The following is a 17,974-nucleotide window of genomic DNA, read 5'->3' as shown; positions in this document are numbered from 1 at the left end:
CAGAGACTGGGCTGTTTGCTGTGGTCATTTGACTACTACAAAAGACAAAAGAAAGTGCGATTGTTGCTGGTTGTTATGGTGACAACACAAGTCAGTGGGGCTGTAAAGTGTGTCATGGTCACTAGTCTGAAAACTCCATATCGGCCTACTCTTATGCCTATTTTCCTTATTAAACAGCAAATACAGCCACACACCAATCAAAGTTTCTGTCTTTCACCGACCTAAAACTAACATTAGTTTAATTGCCTTGCTAACTCAAGGTAAAACACACTTAATTCAAACTCTACAGAAACAAAACTCAACAAAACCGTTGTAGTTATCCTTGTTAGTCATCTAGTAAGTTAGTCCACTGTTTCAAACAAACACCATCTCTGGTTATGTTGCAATAAATCCTTAATTCTCTGCGTTAAATATGAAAATATGCTGATCTGCAGCGGTTTATCTCCATCTCTGAGTTGTTCACTGAGCAGTGGCTCTTGCTTGTTATTTGGAGGCAGCTACAGTTCAAGTTTACATGTTTCAACAAACATGCAATTATTAGCAACCAAAAAAAAAAAAAACAGAGAAGTAACCTTAACAGTGATAATTTAAAATTAACTCGTTGCTTTTTTGAAAACGTAGCCTAATATTTCACTGCTCATTCGGTCTTTACTGTAAAGCCTCACCTCAATGAGTATGTGACTCACTGTGAGTTATATGTAAGTTTATACAGAAGTTAGCCTGTTACAATGGTAAAGATACACATACAAAATGGCCGCTACTCAGTCCATTCTACTCTCATTCTTTTTCTATGCAGGGATGCCACCTAAATTAAGAATTCCAACATGCCATTTCCATGGCTGAGGAAGGTTCAATCAATATTTCTGAACATGAACTACTCTCTCTTTCAAAGGAGTCTCAAACTAGTGATCTCATAGGGTACAAAGTCTGGAGGTGTTCCATAGACAATGAATGGGAGCCTAATTTTATGGACCCACAGAATGTTTGTTTCCTTTATTTTTTAATACCCAAAAGTAACTTTTTTTTCATCGTAGTGTTTGTAGTTATGAAACAAAAAAACCTATACCCATCTACTCATTTCCCTTGGTGCTCTCAGTGTCATCTAGAACATCTTTCCCTGTTCATTGTGAGCACCTCCAGACTGTGTACTTGATGACGTCACGAATTTGAGCTTTAGCCCTCTAGTTTGGGGATTTAGGAGAGTTGTTCATGTTTACTAATATTTTTGGACTGTGTTAGACCACATGATTTACACGTATGAATTTTGAAAATGGGCGTAGTTCACCTTTAAGAGAGGAAGTCTATTTTGTATAGCTTATAGTATAGTTTGTTACTTTTTTTTAATAAGTTTGTAAAAAGATTTTCGCCATGAAGGGGGGTTTCATTTACGTATATGAGCAAAATGAGCAATTTTGTGTTTTTCTAGAGTGACTGGTTCCAAAAAAAGCCATGAAACCTTTTATTTTGAAATATCGGCGGACACTAAACCGGAAATGCGGTCTTTTGCTTTCACCTACAAAAAACAAACACCTTCAACTTCAGTGCACAGCGGGGTAGCAAGGTAGGCGTCGGCGAGACCATGCCAAACATTTAAGCAAATTAATGCGGTCCTGACTCGTAATGAGGACGGTTGTTCGTTTGAATCATTTTATAAGTTTGTCCGTTAGTGTTGTCGTTAACCGTTTAACTGTTAGCTAACGTTTGTGTTAGTCGTTGTAAAGTTACTGTTTGGCTGCTGTAGACGTTGGTTAGTCCACAGTTAGCTTGTTAGCTAGTTAAAATTCGCTCCACGTTACGTCGACTCCGTAAAACACATGAGAAGTAAGTTTTATCTCGTAAAAATTTAAGTCCCGTGTCGGCCAGTGCAGATGCCTCGTTTGGAAAAGTCAAATGGCAGAGGGACAACAAGGTAAGACTGAGGCTAACGTTACACTACACGGGGAACTGATGGAGATGTTCATTGTGTGGAGATGTCAGTGTTACCTTAAAGGGGAACTATGCCCACTATGCCCACATTCATACATGTAATTCCTATGGTTTAAGACAGTCCAAAAATATAAGTAAACATGAACAACGCTTCCAAATCCAAAAGCTAGAGTGTTAAATCTCAAATTCGTGATGTCGTCAAGTAATGTAGTCTCACAGTGCAGTCACTATGTTCACACACACAGCCCATGCACAAATGTCTTGTAAAAGAGTCTGTGGAGCTTGGGATCTTCACAATGTCCATTTTTTGATTCCCTCCATCCTCAGGTGTAAGGAAAATGAGGATATGTGAGGAACCTGAGGTTTTTCCTTACAAAAAAAAAAGAGCACACAGAAGGACTGAACGTGTACATTGTACAGAGTAAACAGTGACCAAAAAGGTGAACTATAAATTAATACTAAAAATATCTAAATGGGAGATCAAAGAGTCCAGTAGATCACATCATTTTAAAAAAGTATGACATAACAGGTGCCCATTTAGTCTGAAATATATCTGTTTTAAACTGCAGTCTAGCAGATATATTTTCCATACTTAAAATTAATTTTCTCCCTCCATTGAGTTACTGTGGGGGGCTGCAGCCTTAGCCAGGATATTGTGATCATCTTCTTTGCAATTAAAGAGGGATGATCAGTAATGATGTCCGGTCATTATATTCTACATCCCTTGGTAGTGTTCCTAATGTGGGCACATTTCTGTTTCACAGCTATGAACACTACAAAAGAATGAAGTTCATTTGAGTATAAAAAAGAAAGCAACATGTGGGTTCACAAAACCAATTTCTGTGGAGCAGCTCCAGACTTTATACCGTGTGACATCACAAGTTTGAGACTTACATCTTGGTTTCTGTCATTGAGAGAGAGTAGCTCATCATCACAAATATTGATTGGCTTTCCCAGGCCATTAAAATAACATTGAATATTTTAATTTAGGTGGTGTTCCCCTTTAACAGCAAGATTTTCTGTTATCCCCCTGCTGATTCAACTTACCTCATTATTTTCTCTGATATTTTATTTTGTAATTAATCTTCACTGCCATCAAATCATACACACGTTCACAGTTAAAGGCTGTACATTCAAGATAATATTAAAGTATAGTAAAATATTGTGTTTGCAGCAACCAGTTTAAATGCTGGTATTGCTGTATTAGGAAAGACGGTGCAAGTGACATAATGCAGTCATTTCCTCATGACAAAAATTGGGCATTTCGTGTATGTGGCCACAGGGTGTGAGTTCATACATTTATAATTTTCTAATACAATTTTTATGTCCCTTGCTGTGCATGACCTCAGACTAAAATTAGACTGGAAGTTTGTCGAGAGGTTCTGCGGCATCCAGAAAGTCCTGTTCCCATCATGGACCAGTCAAAGTGTGCTGATGTTCGGGACGCTGCTTGCTGTCACTCTGACAGGTAACTGCTGGGGCTCTTTGTGCAGGAGGAGAAGTGTGATAAGCAAAAGGAGAAATCAATTATCACAGTAAGATCAAGCTAGCTATCAAACGACTGTAAATGTCACTCACATGAAGCCTCATCACGAGACTACAATGCCTGTTGTGGCATTGTAAAACTACTCTCAGATAACACTGTACTGCATACAATGTCATTTCTTGCTGACCTTAAGCTCAAAGGTCATCTCAAAGGTTTCCTGATTTCCCCACATTCTTTACGAGTCTATTGCCCCAACAATACGCTAACACATCTTTTTTTCTGCCCTCAGAGCAGCTGATCATTTACCAAGTGGGCATCCTCCCCAGCCACTTCTACAATGTGCTGGCAGACCAAGATTACTCTGGCTTCAAGAGTCTGGTGGGCACAGCTATGGTGCTCATCTTGGTCAACTCCACAGTAAGTTGAAGAAGCTGTGGGAGTTTTTGGCCTGCTGTCATTTTGCTCTTGTTTTTTGTTTATGTCTCTTTTGTTTATGTTGGCTCTTATAGAACATTGCCTTCCTCTAGAGATTTGGACAAATAAACATTTAATTAAAAAAAGAGCTGTGTGGGATGACAAGAGTTGACTTAGCTGCTGTTAATAATAGCCAGAGAATCCCAAAAGTACCAAAAAAGTACAGCCTTCTGTCAGTTATCTTACAGTTTTGTTGTATGTGGAATTTGGTCTTTCAACAGTTTGCATTCTTCAAGCATGTGCAAACTCAGCTGAAAGTCACTCTTATCATTTTCCTTTGTGCCCAGCTCTGCTTCTGATTGGTCTGCAGACTTGTGAGATTGTTTAAAAGTGCATGTACTTTAATTTACTTTATAGTTACTGCTTCATCGCACAGATTTTTACTCGATAACTTTATTTATGTAATGGATATTACACCAAGGAAACTAAAAAATAAGGAAGGGTCATTACATCACTGTGTAGCATGTGAACCAAGGTTTGAAATTAGCACCAGAAACCAGCCAAATGCTGGTAAAATATGCAAGTGGCTGTGAGATTTGCTTCACTCACCAGCCAAAAAACAATGGTTATCTATTGAATGGCTGATAGATTTTGAAATTGAGCAGGCACAGTACCAGGTAGACAAAAAAAGTAAATTTCCAGCCCTGGCATGAACATACATTGGTTTTCTCCTAATAGCAGGTGTTCTTATAGATGTATTTGATCCTCAAAAACTAAGGTAAGTTTATTTATATAGCACATTTCAGCAACAAAGCAAATCAAAGTGCTCCACATAAACATCTAGACAAGGTGCAAAAGAAACACAATATAAAAGAACATTTAAAAGCAATTCATTAAAGAACTAGAGAATAGAAAATAAAAAGTTAAAGTGCAATAAAACAGGTATAAAATACAGAAATAAGTTACAGTGCAGTTAAAATCAGTAAAAGTATTTGGATGATGAAAATTACAGCGCAGTGTAAGAAATGAATAAATATTTGATTTAACAAAAGGCAGCGATAAACAGATAAGTCTTCAGCATTGATTTAAAAGAAGACATCCTACATTAAAGAGGAGATAAACCAATTAATGTCAGTAAGAAATAATCCTTGTGAAGGTGTGAAGGAAACAGATGGGGCTGCGGTGTTGGTGAATGATAGCAAATATAACAGACTCTTTACCTTAATCGTTGTCATGAATTATGTGTGTGTTAGCTAATAATACAGACTAAATGACTAGTATGAATGTTATTCACTGAAGGAAACAACAAGGCATGCAGCATATACGATAAAGTCCTAGTTTGCTTTAAGAATATTTACTGGATAAGCTCTGTGAAATGTATCCAAATATTACTCCAGCGTGCGACCGTTGTCCGTTGTGGGCAATCACCACCTCCCAATGTAACGCAATATTATTTGTAACCCTACTAACACGTAGATTCATATTCTTAAATTAAAAGCAAACACGAGGTCCTGCCCATTCTGCCCTCGTGAAGGATGTGATGCACCACCTGCATGTGGAAAAGATTGAATTCTCCATAGGAGGGTATAAAAACAACCTCTACCAGGTTTGGCAACCCTTTATAGCCAACTGTAAGAAAGATGCACTAAGTCCTTCCCCTTCTAGAAAGTCTGTTTCCACTTTTATATTACTGCCACTGTTTGTTTAACTTTGAAAACCCCAATAAAAAAAGAAAATTTACTGAACTCTGACAGAACAAATCTTTGACTCCAACCTTTTAAAATCAGAGCTTTTGATAAATTGAGCTGTTTATAACTGCAGTCAGGCCACAATTGGTGAAGTATCGGGATGCAGCTATCCTGGAATAAAGGGGCTTTAGTGGCACAGCTTTTTAAACCAGTAACTGAGGAAGAATACAAAAATACCACTTCTGCTCATACACTTAAAAAGATAAAGACAGACGACATGACAGCTCCCCAAAAGTGTCATCTCAACCCATGTTAGCGGATGGGTCATGGGCAAAACAGAAAAATCAAAGTACACATCAAATAAATTCTCTCCAGAGACAGCGGTGTGTGACAGTAGATGTGGTCACAATCAGCGGCACTTCTTGCAGTTGGTCAGACAGGCGTACTGGCAGGAACTTAATACCATGCACATTTATATAAAAACATCAGTCAGCATCACATGATGTGTTGGGTTTTTTATGTGGTGAAACAGATTTCAGTCACAGCTGAAACGGCGCAAATATAATGTGTTACTTCAATACAAGTGGCACCACTGCAAAACTTGAATGCTGTCATTGACGCAATGACCCTTCCTTCTTTTTTAGACTATATGAGGAAGTTGACAAAAGACAAATTAATTATTATTGGAGTACAACATTGCTGTCATAATTGGGACAAAGCCTGTGTTCCCAATACTGTACATTATCTGCCTAGATACATATTTGAATGTGTGCTACAATTAATAATAAATCAAATGGATAGTTTCCTATATCTTAGTGTATGACATCATGTTTGATTTTGGATTGCTGTTGTAATAGATACTAGCAACTGGCAACTTTCCAAGGTCAGGGCAGCCTGACATATTCATTTCACAGTCTACACACATGATCTTGATACCTGGATTTTGAACCTCAAGTCATCATGATAATGAGTTTATTATGAGGACGCTCTACATACAGTTTTTTTTTTAACACAATACTTTAAAAACAAACAGCTGTAACAGGCTTCTTCCAAAATATGAGAAATCATTTGATGGTTACTCTTGTTAGTCTCATAGAGATCATCATATACTTACAGTTTATTGTCTGTGTTACTGTATTGTCTAATAGACAATTTCTCTCTCTCTGTGTTCCTCTCTCCCTCTTCCAGCTGAAAAGTATCGACCAGTACATTTGCAATCAGATGTATGTTAGCTGGAGAAAGACGCTAACTGAGAGCCTCCACACGTCCTACTTCCAGGGCCGAGTCTATTACACACTCAATGTACTCAGAGAGGATATAGACAACCCGTAAGCTTTAATGGTTTTCTATTTGTAGTCTCACCAGTGCCTTTTTAAAGTACATTGACACAAATGCAATTTCAGTTCATCAACATTTATCAACAAATCCAGCATCTGAATGTTTTTATGTTAGATGATTAAACATTGTCATTTTTTCTTTCTTTCTTTCCGTGTAACCTGCAGAGACCAGCGAATCAGTCAGGACGCAGAGAGGTTGTGTAAGCAGATGAGCACCATGGCTAGTCGTTTGATTGTGTCACCGTTCACACTGGCTTACTACACTTACCACTGCTTTCAGAGGTGAGTTTGTAGAGTACTGTTGCGACTTATTTTGTCAGACCCAAACTCATGTAACATCATTGTTCACACAACAATCTGTTATGGTATCACATTATTACAGCCACATTTGCAGGGTCCGACATTAACAACACAGGTACCGCACAGAAACTTTTACAAAGGGTCATAATGTGCTTCTAGTGACTGTCAAATCGCCAGCGAAAGCTGTTCACACTGTGGACACGGAGAGCAGCTTAGTGCCTGCTCTCATGGGACAAAGATCTCTGCTAGAAAGACAGTTCACTCTGCTCTGCCGCCAGGAACAAACTGGGAGGCAAAGATCCTCTCTGAGGAAGAGGGCTCATTTTGCTGCAGGGTTCACCAAAACGTTTTTTTGTTGTTGTTGTGTTTTTTTTAATAAATTGAACACACATTAAAGAACATACAAGATCCTGTAGAGAATTAATACATTAAATACAATACAATAAACATTGTCAAATTAAATGAAGGAAGAGGATTTTTGTAAAGTCAAATAAAATATTGGGGATCTATGTAAAAATATACATAGAGACATATAAATAATTATATAATTAAAGATATGTAGGCTATGTTAGGTGAATACTCCTGTCAGTGACCCTGACCACTGGTATTGGCAAAAGAACTGGAGTTGGTCCCCGGACGCTGCACTGCGGCTGCCCACTGCTCCTAGTGTATACAGTAGGATGGGTCAAATGCAGAGGTCAAATTTCGTTTCAGTGTATGTCATGTGCTGAGAAAGGACAATAAAGAATCTTCTTCTTTTAATAATTTCTTAATAACTAGGAGATAACAAAAGAATAAAGAGATTTCAAAGACGAGGTATATCCCCAGTCATGCACACCCAGTTTTAATAAACTCAGTACTGTTTTTCAACACATATATTGTTTTGTCTTCATTCACTGTAGTTAGCACATATTGTTATTGCGCCATTGGTTTTGGCCTTGGTGCCCCACATTTTTGCCGTGATGCCCCTATAAATTTGCCAGTTGCAGTGTGTTGCTTTTTTATGTGCTGTTGCCTTCATTGGCTGAGCGTCTCTGCTGACGTAAGATATAAGTCATGAGCGAAAATATGCACCACACAGCCAGAAAAAGAACACTTAGGCAGGGCAAGTAAGAATTTAGATGGGGCAAGTAGATTTGAGAAGTACTTGCCTGGCAGAGCAAGTAGGAAAAAACCTTAACGTCGGACCCTGATTTGTCTGTATTTGTGCTTGAGAGACGCACACTAACTCAAAAAAAGAATGAGAGATTAATTAGAAAGTTGTTGCAAATAAAGACTTTCCTTTTTATATATATAAATTTTAGTCATCTCATGTGCTCTTTGTCTGTGGTGTGTTAAAGGGTAACTTCTGTAAATTTGAACGTGGACCCTATTTTCCCATGTTTTTGTATCTAAGTGACTAATGGGAACAGCAGTGTTTGAAATTGGTCCAATATTGAGCAAGAGCGCTGCAGCTGGCAGCAGCAAAACAGGCTGAAACAGGCTCCGGGCATGTACACACCACCAATGTACATCCACTAAAAGTGTTTGTTTTTGCCACTGACAGGCTCAGATTATTATTCCAAGTGTCTGTCATCATTATGGAAAGGATCCCTACAGAGATAGACCTTTTTGTTAAAGAGTAAGATCCTTTCTGTTTCACCAGGAACAGTCCTCAAAGTGCTATAGCAAAACCTACCAGACTCCATTTAAATAAACAGTCATTTAAGCGTGTAGAGAGTCAGCATATTTTCACATGTAAGTGGGTGAAGTCAGGGTTTATTTTAACCAAACCAGAGCTGGCGATTGTTGGAACAGTGGAGGACGAACCAAGATGGTTTTTGTGAGTCATATTTTGTTTCTGTCGATTTTGAATGAAGTGTGTTTGACAGTGATAAAATTGCAATTTATTTTAATGGAGTCTGGAGGATTTGGCGATAGCAATTTCAGGGCTGTTTCTGGTTAAACGAAAAGGATCTTACTCTTTAACAAAAAGATCTATCTCTGTAGGGACCCTTTCCATTATGTTGTCAGACACTTAGACTAACAATCTGTCAGTGGCAAACCAAGCACTTTAAATTGATGTAAATTGACGGTACAGAAATACCCAAGTGGTCACATTGCAGCTTGTTATGAAACTGCTGGCTGCAGTCCCGTTGCTCAATACTGGACCAAGATGTTGTCCCCATTTGTCACTTAGACACAAACACGTGCACAAATAGGGTCCAGGTTGAACAGTACAAGTCCAACTGTTGTCAGTGACTCTTAACAGATGACGAACATATTTTGCATGTGCCTGTTCCAGCTCGAAAGGTCTGCTGAAACTCTAAACCTGTTTAAATGGAGTCTAAAAGTTTTCCATTGTATTTTGTAAAAAATGAGGCTCTATGTTTGGGCTGTAACTGCAGCAAAATGACACTAAGTGTTATTTCTCTGAGTATTATATTTTGTATACTTTGACTGTTTGATTTTATTCACATTTATTCTGTTTTAATGTATTTGCCTTCTCATTGTCTTCGTCAAGTTGTTTTAATGCCTTAGGTAAAGAACTCTGAATTGCCTTTGTGTTTTGAAAAGAGGTGTATAAATAAAGGTGCTTTGTTTTGCAGCACCGGTTGGATCGGTCCTGTGAGTATCTTTGGCTACTTTGTCGTTGGGACCATTGCCAATAAAATCCTGATGGGGCCGATTGTGTCGACTCTGTTTGAACAGGAAAAACTGGAGGGAGACTTCAGGTATTTAAGTTGTGTTGTATGAAGTGACAAAAGCACAACTGTCTTGGGTCAATAAGAATGTGTGTTGACAGATGAGCAAAGCAGGACTGAACTTAAAGTTTTTTTCCCAGAACTTAAAGAAAATAGTTGGGTGTTTTTGCAGTTTAATTTGATGCAAATCCTTTCAGTGTTTATTTTTAAGGAAAGCAGTCCTTTGTTAAGAGGAAGTATCTATAGACTTTGGCCCAGTGCCTTTTGCGTCTGAGGAAATAACACAGGACGTGTGTCAGCTGTTAAAAGAGGAATTGTAAAGCAATCTAACTGTCACAAGTTAAAAGTGTAACTGCACCCATTTTCAAAATTCAGACATGTTAGTCCTATGGTCTAATGTCCTAAAATATAATATTAGTAACCACAAACAACTCTCTCCTAAATCCAAAAGACAGACTGCTTTGTCATCAAGTATGAAGTCTGGAGCTGCTCTATAAACAATGAAATGGAAAAGATGTTGTACATGACACTGAGAGCACTGAGGGGAATGTTCTTAGTTTATGTTTACATTTTCTGTTTCAGAGCTGAGAGCACTACAATAGTATAGAGCTCATTTGGTTTTAAAAAAGAAAGCATCAAAATCAGGCTCATATTCATTGTGTGTGGAGCAGCTCCAGACTTTATACTTGATAACACCAATCCATTGTTCTCAGAGCGGACAAGTGCAATGGAACAGTCATCCAAGTCTGACTTTCAAGTCGGAAACTTGAGCAAGATCCATTTAGCCTGGGTTCGCCAACATAAACGCATATGAAAGGTTTATTAGCAGATAGGCCCTTGAGACTAACCATGTCATTTACGAGGGGGTCCAACTAGGGATAGACCGATATGGATTTTTTAGGGCCGATGCTGATACTGATTTTTTTTTCCATCACCCTTAGCCGATGACCGATTATGGACTGCCGATTTTCTTGAGCCGATATTTGGGGCCGATGCTGCTTTTGCTCCCTCAATTTACATCAAAAAAATGACACAATGATAACAAATATTACAGGTCTCAAGTTTAAAATAAGAAACATTTATTGAACAGTAAAAAATACTAAAACAAGATGGAAAGTTGAGGTAGAACAGGTAGAATATTATCATTATTATTATTATTATACATTCAAATAAAAAAAAAGAGTTCAGTGCTCTTAAATCTTCCAGTAATGTCTTTATAAAATAAACAAATATTTAAGCTGAAGCATAAATAAAACAACAACTACTGTACACAGCAGGATTCGCTGCATGTGCGCTGCAGGGTCTTCCGGCAACACAGAGCTGCCCGTGGATGCCTGTCTGTAAATCATGCCAGGGAAAAATAAATCCGCGAACCCACGCGCGTATCGGCCGATGCCGATACAAGTAAAAAACTCAAATATCGGCCCGATATATCGGCCGGCCGTTGTATCAGTCTATCCCTAGGTCCAACACAAAACATGCAGCACACTTCATTACAATGAACACAGTCACAGCATCAAAAAAACATCACCGTCATTTACCGTCTTATTCCCACATCATTCCTAGAAGCCCACAATACCTGCACATAATAATCAACAATCATTATTTTTGCAATTTCGACAGTGAGCGAGAGTCTTTTCTACAAGTTTTATTCTTCTCGTCTCTCTCGTACGCACTTGTTTGGAGATAGATGTGCAAAGTATTTCTTTGTTTTGTGTTAGGAGTACACACTTGAAATGATTGACTTCTGACTTGCAATGGATTTCAGGGTTATTTCTCTGGTGTCTGGCTTTGAGAGAGAGTAACTCATGTTCACAAACATTGATTGAACTCTTAGAGGCCATGAAAATAACATAGTGGAATTCTTAATTTAGGTGGTGTCCTCTTTAAAGCTATTTAATTTGGTGTTGATAGGGCAACAGTGAAATGCAAATTGTATTAAATCTTAAATTGCATTGCTTGAAATTGAATAATGTTTTTGCGTCTCCAGATTCAAGCACATGCAGATCCGTGTCAACGCAGAATCTGCAGCTTTTTACAGGTGAGGCACAAACACGATTTATATACCAGGGTCGTCTTGTGCACGAATGATGCCTGCAGAGATTCCTTAAATGAATACAAAAATATTTCCTGAAAGTTTAGACAATGATAGCTTGTAACTTCCAAAGAAACTGCACTGGGTGTGTGATTAAAAAGAAAAATACAATACCTGGCACTGAATTGTTCTGACACACCAAATCATATTGTTTACAGAGTTAAAGCAGGCTGGAAAAACTGTCTGTCTCTGTTTTTAGAGCCGGTAAAGTGGAGCACATGAGGACCAACCGCAGGCTGCAGGCTCTGTTACTAACTCAGAAGAGTCTAATAAACAAAGAGCTCTGGCTTTATAGTAAGAACATCCTACAGTGTACACCGCCTCCCACTCACTGACTCATATGTTTCACTGATTGCTTTGATTAAACTTGTTAACCTCTGACCTTTCCTCTCTCAGTCGGGGTAAACACCTTTGACTACCTTGGAGGTTTCCTCAGCTACATTATAATCGCCATTCCCATCTTCACTGGTGTCTACGATGGTCTCACTCCTGGTGAGCTCAGTGCACTCATCAGTAAGGTAAGCTTTTGTTTCCTGTCCCTACTCTTCACATCTTGTAGTTCTTAAGAAATGCAACTCTTTGTATGAAGTTTGAGTAGCTACATGTGCAGACTAGCCCAGAGAATTACTGGTACTCATGAATGTGGATTTTGATGTTAAGTTATTGAATTTCTATGGTTGGCTAAGTTTAGGCACGACTGAACTGTACTGCCACCAACTGAATTTTAAAGAAGACCTATCATCTTCATGTTTATACTTGTATTTAATGCTTCTACTGGAACACATTTACATGCTTTAATGGCCAAAAACACTGTGCTGGAAGACCTGTAATCGCCTTTAGAAAGCTTTGTTTAGTGCCCTGTGTTTTTAAGCTACCCTCCCAAAAAAAAAAAGCCCAGTCTGCTCTAATTGGTTAGCATTTATAGGTACTCTATATCTCCGCATCTCTGCACTGTCATTGCAGCCAAAGAATGACTGTAATGGAGTATAGTTACACTTTTAACAGTAAAATATTGCTAATAAAAGCTTCTGACCAAATATACATGCTCCATTAGCATGTAGCTACATGTAGCAGTGTACCTAATGTATACATTTGCAGTAGCGTGCCTGGAGCAGATGATCATATAATGAAATTCAACACACTATGATGTTTTGCTGTTGACAAAGTAGAAAAAATGTTGGAAACAAAGTATTCAGAATGGTCTGAAACCTGAGGTTTTTGCTCACAGGTTTTACTTCTACATGCATTCACGTTTATTGTTTGAAACTTTGGCCACATTTATTATGAACATCCTTCATTGTATCACTATATAAGACACAAAATATGGAAAAGTATAATAGGTCCCCTTCAAGATGTATGGCATTTATCCTGCCAAGGCCAAATGCCCTATCTTAGTGTTAAGGAAAGTGAAAAAAACAATTAGTGTATCCACCCTGTGATACTAATCTGCCCCAAAATTTAATGGGTTCTTTCTTATCTCCTGCAACACCCTTCCACCAGTTTTCATGAAAATTGGTCCTGTTTTCCGTAATCCTGCCGACAAACAACCAACATCAACCAAAAACATAACCTCCTTGGTGGAAGTAATTAAAGGCAGACATGAGTGAACAAAGATTATTCACTTTAAAAATAAGTTAAATTGCAAATACAGTTATAAAGTCATAACAACATTAAAATTTTGACCTTGAATGGATGACAGTTTGAGCTTGTTTTACCTTTTCCTCACGAAGTTTAGTTGAGAGATGGCAGAGGGTTTGAAAGTCCTGCCATCACAGAATAGCTGGCTGAATGTGATGTGTTGCTAATTTCACCACTAGGTGGCAGCAAAAGCTTTCTCTCCTGATAAAACATTGATGCTGAGCTCAGTGCCTGTTGTTAGACAGAGTTCTCACTTCTAACTTGTATTATTGTCACTTCAAAACTGTTTCCACCACATGTAGACAAGCACGTATTAGTTTTATCATCATTAAATTCTTCTTGTCTTGCTGTCGTCCAATGAGCCTTGTTTGTTCTGTGTTCACTTTCTTCTTTTAATAGTCATGTCCCTTATTCACTCTGTGCTCTGGTTCTCCCTCTCCTTGTTCATATTCAGAACGCCTTTGTGTGCATCTACTTGATAAATGGCTTCACGCAGCTAATAGACCTGTCAACCACTCTGTCAGATGTGGCTGGATACACCCACAGGTATCACACTGCATACTTAAGATCACTTCCTGGAGGATAGACGATGACAGCAGCATTTGTGCCTGCCACCCGCCTTTCTATCACTGAGCGTGTGTGTGTGTGTGTGTGTGTGTGTGTCTGTGTGTGTGTGTGTATGTGTTGTGGTCAGGATTGGGGAGTTGAGGGAGGTGATGGATGACATCCTACGCAAGCAGTGTGACTATGACCCAGCATCAGGGGAAAGCTACGACTTTGACAGGTTTGTGTGAGCAGTTTTACATTAATTTCTGCTGCAAAAAAGTATAAGCGAAGATTTAAGCAACTCACTGCATGTTAGCAGAGTACACACATGAAAATAAAGTCTTTGTAACAAAACATTTCAGCCTCCACGTGTTCTTTGTTTTTTATTTAATTTCCCCACGCAGTGACTTCAACGTCCACGCAGGCCCAGCAGACACTGCCTTCATCCTGGACCATCTTTCTTACAAATCTCCATACTCAGAGGAGCTGCTGGTGGAGGATCTGAGTCTGAAAATCAGCCAGGGGACACATCTGCTGGTAGTGGGGAACACAGGCACCGGCAAGACGTCGCTATTGAGGGTCCTTAACCGACTGTGGGAGGCACATAGTGGTGAGAAAAGGATGTTTGATTAATTTAAATCCAAGATAATGTGAGAGAAGAGCCTAAGTTTCGTAAGCATCGTTCGTATTTTTACACCAAAAATAATGTGACAAAATGGACTACAAAAGATATCTGCATACATCAGTAGCCTCCTATCAACTGTCTCCCGTCTTCTCAGGTTTTGTGCAGATGACGACATGTTTCGGGCCCAGAGGAACCCTCTTCCTGCCACAGAAACCTTACCTGACAGACGGCACACTGCGCGAACAGGTCAGTTTTTCATCTGTTGTTTCTCTATAGAGCCTGTAACCTGTTAAAGGAATACTTCACCCACAAAATGATTATTTGTATATCAGTTACTCATCCACAACTCTCACAACTCATGCAGTATAATCCACGTTATATTTGTCCAGTTAAATGCTCAGTACCTGCCATATACATGTATTTTTGCTAAAACTGTAAAACACTTCTGCGTATTACAAATGCGTGTGCTCACACAGGCGCACTACTCGTATGTAGAAGTGTTTTAAATAGTAATGTTTTAGCGGGAAAAAAAGCATGTGTTGGGGAGGTACCTCATAATAATACAGCTCTACTGTTATGACAAAGACAGAAACAGACACAAAGAAGTAACACAACATACATACCTGTACCTTCTGATCATTCAACTATACATGTATAAAGTTTCTTAAACGTGCACTATTGGGTAAAAGCTAGCTAAACTGCGTGCCTCCTTCCTGAGCCTCAAGCATGATGTAACCTGCCCCCTTCATCCTAGCAACAGAGAGCTCCACAGATAAAATCTCTGTTGAGGAGTTTTTCCACTGCAAAATAGAAAGACTGTGTGGTGGCTTCCACCTAACTGCCAACATCTTTTTAGCAGCAGTGCATGCTGATACCCATAGCTGCCTCTGAGTGTGATTTAAGCTGATGTTTTGAAATGTGAACCCCTTTACTTCAGTTCATCAAGAATGATTTTGAATTCTTTGTTCATTGTGGAGGAATGCGAGAGAAACAAAGAGTAACACTGGGTAACACTGGGTGAATAATTGTATTTCTTTAAATCATAAATGTCTAGATGCCTGTTGCAAGTTTACCAAAGTGCTGAAACCTACAAAAATTAACTAACTGAACTGGAACTCTCCTCTCCAACAGGTGATCTACCCACTGAAGGATATTTACCCTGCATCAGGTATCAGACTTCACTCTGAATGTTGCACTGTTTAACACTTAAATATACAGTTCAGTCAAAGGCTATACATGTTAATTCATTTAATCACAATTAGTTCTGGCAACAAAAAAAAAACAAACACAAAAAGCTCATAAGTAAACATGTGTCATTCAGACATGCAGTTGATAGATGCATAATTAATACATTAAAAGCCAAGAAACATGTTGTTTCAAATGTCTCCTGACAGCAGTATGTTCTTTGAATTAGGCAGCTCATTTATTACCACAATAATGATGAGATCAGATCAAGATGACTGTGTTTAGGTACATAATCTATACTTGGGTCTTGTTTTCATGTGTAACTCTGTCTTGATGCTGCCTTCTGTATTGACTGAAATAATTAATTTGTGTAGGTGATAATGTGAGTGTCCTCTCTCCAGGGTCAGTGGACGATGACAGAATCATACAGTTCCTGGAACTAGCTGGAGTGGTGAGTGACTTTATCCTTCTATTTAAAGTAAAATCCTCAATTTGTTTTTGCAGAATTGTTTATTCACCTTAAATATTTCACTAAAGGCTTCTGAATTTGAACACTGATTTTATGTCAAACTTCTATCTGTGGTCCAGTCCAGCCTCCTAAAGCGGACAGGCGGTTTGGATGAAAAGGTGGACTGGAACTGGTAAGAGAAAATACAAACAAAGACAACGTGAAACAGTAAATGTATGTATTCTTCAGATGTGCCACGGAGCAATGCAGATGCTGAAGTAGTTTTTCTCTGCAGGTACGATGTTCTGTCTCCAGGTGAAATGCAGCGTCTCTGCTTTGCACGCCTCTTCTACCTGCAGCCTGCATATGCAGGTGTGTAGCTCTGGATTTCTGTTCTGTATTCATGAATGATTCATCTGATAAAACAAGACTTTAAGTGATTCTGACACAGAAGTTTGAGAGGAGCCGGCCTCGCCCACTGTCTTTGATTTAACACTAAGTTTAGCATCTCAGATGTAAAACATTTACATCCTGTCCTCTGTGTTAGAGGTGACCCAGACCAGAGCTTTGTCAGACAAGTGTTTTTACTCTCTTTTTTTGTGCAGTGTTGGATGAAGCCACCAGTGCTCTGACAGAGGAGGCAGAAGCACAACTGTACAAAACCTGTAAGCAGCTCGGTATGACTTTGGTCAGTCTGGGACACCGCAGCACCCTGGAGAAGGTAGGCCCAACACACACGTGTCCTGAACATCCCTGACCAGGGGCCAGACGCATAAAACTGTGTAGATTCACAACTAAAACTCTGTGTACCGACAAAGATTGCTCAGGTTCAGACAAGGTCTCAAAACAATTATTAGACGTGTCCATAAAACAAAAGTTTAACAGGAAGCAAATGCATAAAAACATATCAAAGTTATTATGCAAACACACATCAAATTGTTTTAACATCTACAGGAGCTTTAATTTTCATCCCCCACGTAGGTGTTTGTGAAGTACTTGTATCTGCAGGTCTCGTCTGTTGGCAATGGACACATGCAGCTGGTTAGCAAGCGCTCCCTTTTTTCTTACCCACAAATGCCTGGGAAGTGCGTGTGTAATAATGTATTGCTGTATCGTTACATAGGCCAACGCTTTTTAAACTACTTAAACTCATGGTAAAATATTAAGGAAAAGTTTGTTTGGTATAAATGTGTAGGGAGCCCTTGGTTTTTTTAATACATCAATTTTCTGTTTTTCAATTTTAGCACTCTGCTCATTGGCTTTGTTCTCAACTCTATCTACCAAGGATATTAACTCTGTCTCTCTGTTTCTCACAGTACCATGATGTCCAGTTGAAGCTGTGTGGAGAAGGCCGGTGGGAGTTAACCAAACTAAAAGGAGGCAGTGGGAGTAGTCTCAGTCTTAGAGAAGAAGCCACATGATTGCAGAGTCATCTCTTTGAAATCCTGGACTGTACTTATCTGGTTTGTATGTGTTCATGCAGCACTCCAGCAGAGCTCAACTAAAATCTACTGGATCCAAAGACTTTAACGAATGAATGGTTCAGATGGCCCTGAGTAAATTCAACAAATCAGGACAGAAAAAGACCAAATCTTTGCACAT

The 17,974-nt window shown here is 38.9% G+C and overlaps 1 protein-coding gene across 3 annotated transcripts; it reads left to right on the top strand.

Annotated features, from left to right (window-relative positions):
• Positions 1-1,522: 1,522 nt before the first annotated feature.
• On the top strand, positions 1,523-17,827 carry abcd4 (ATP-binding cassette, sub-family D (ALD), member 4). 3 transcript variants are annotated; one of them, XM_049589508.1, is made up of 19 exons: positions 1,523-1,909; positions 3,276-3,394; positions 3,702-3,829; positions 6,703-6,842; positions 7,017-7,133; positions 9,740-9,865; positions 11,826-11,876; positions 12,130-12,224; positions 12,327-12,448; positions 14,023-14,114; positions 14,263-14,352; positions 14,519-14,724; positions 14,894-14,985; positions 15,871-15,907; positions 16,326-16,375; positions 16,513-16,565; positions 16,668-16,744; positions 16,978-17,093; positions 17,689-17,827. In XM_049589508.1, exons 1-19 carry the CDS (start codon positions 1,869-1,871, stop codon positions 17,791-17,793), a joined length of 1,857 nt encoding a protein of 618 aa, XP_049445465.1. In that variant the 5' UTR covers positions 1,523-1,868; the 3' UTR covers positions 17,794-17,827. The 3 variants fall into 3 exon arrangements, with proteins under 3 accessions (XP_049445465.1, XP_049445466.1, XP_049445468.1); XM_049589509.1 differs by lacking the exon at positions 1,523-1,909 and having other exon boundaries at positions 3,707-3,829; XM_049589511.1 differs by lacking the exons at positions 1,523-1,909; positions 3,276-3,394; positions 3,702-3,829; positions 6,703-6,842; positions 7,017-7,133 and adding an exon at positions 9,340-9,443.
• Positions 17,828-17,974: the final 147 nt, after the last annotated feature.

The sequence above is a fragment of the Epinephelus fuscoguttatus genome, linkage group LG11, assembly GCF_011397635.1.
Source record: "Epinephelus fuscoguttatus linkage group LG11, E.fuscoguttatus.final_Chr_v1".
Taxonomy (NCBI): Eukaryota; Metazoa; Chordata; class Actinopteri; order Perciformes; family Serranidae; genus Epinephelus; species Epinephelus fuscoguttatus.
This window is presented reverse-complemented; position numbering and strand designations above follow the sequence as displayed.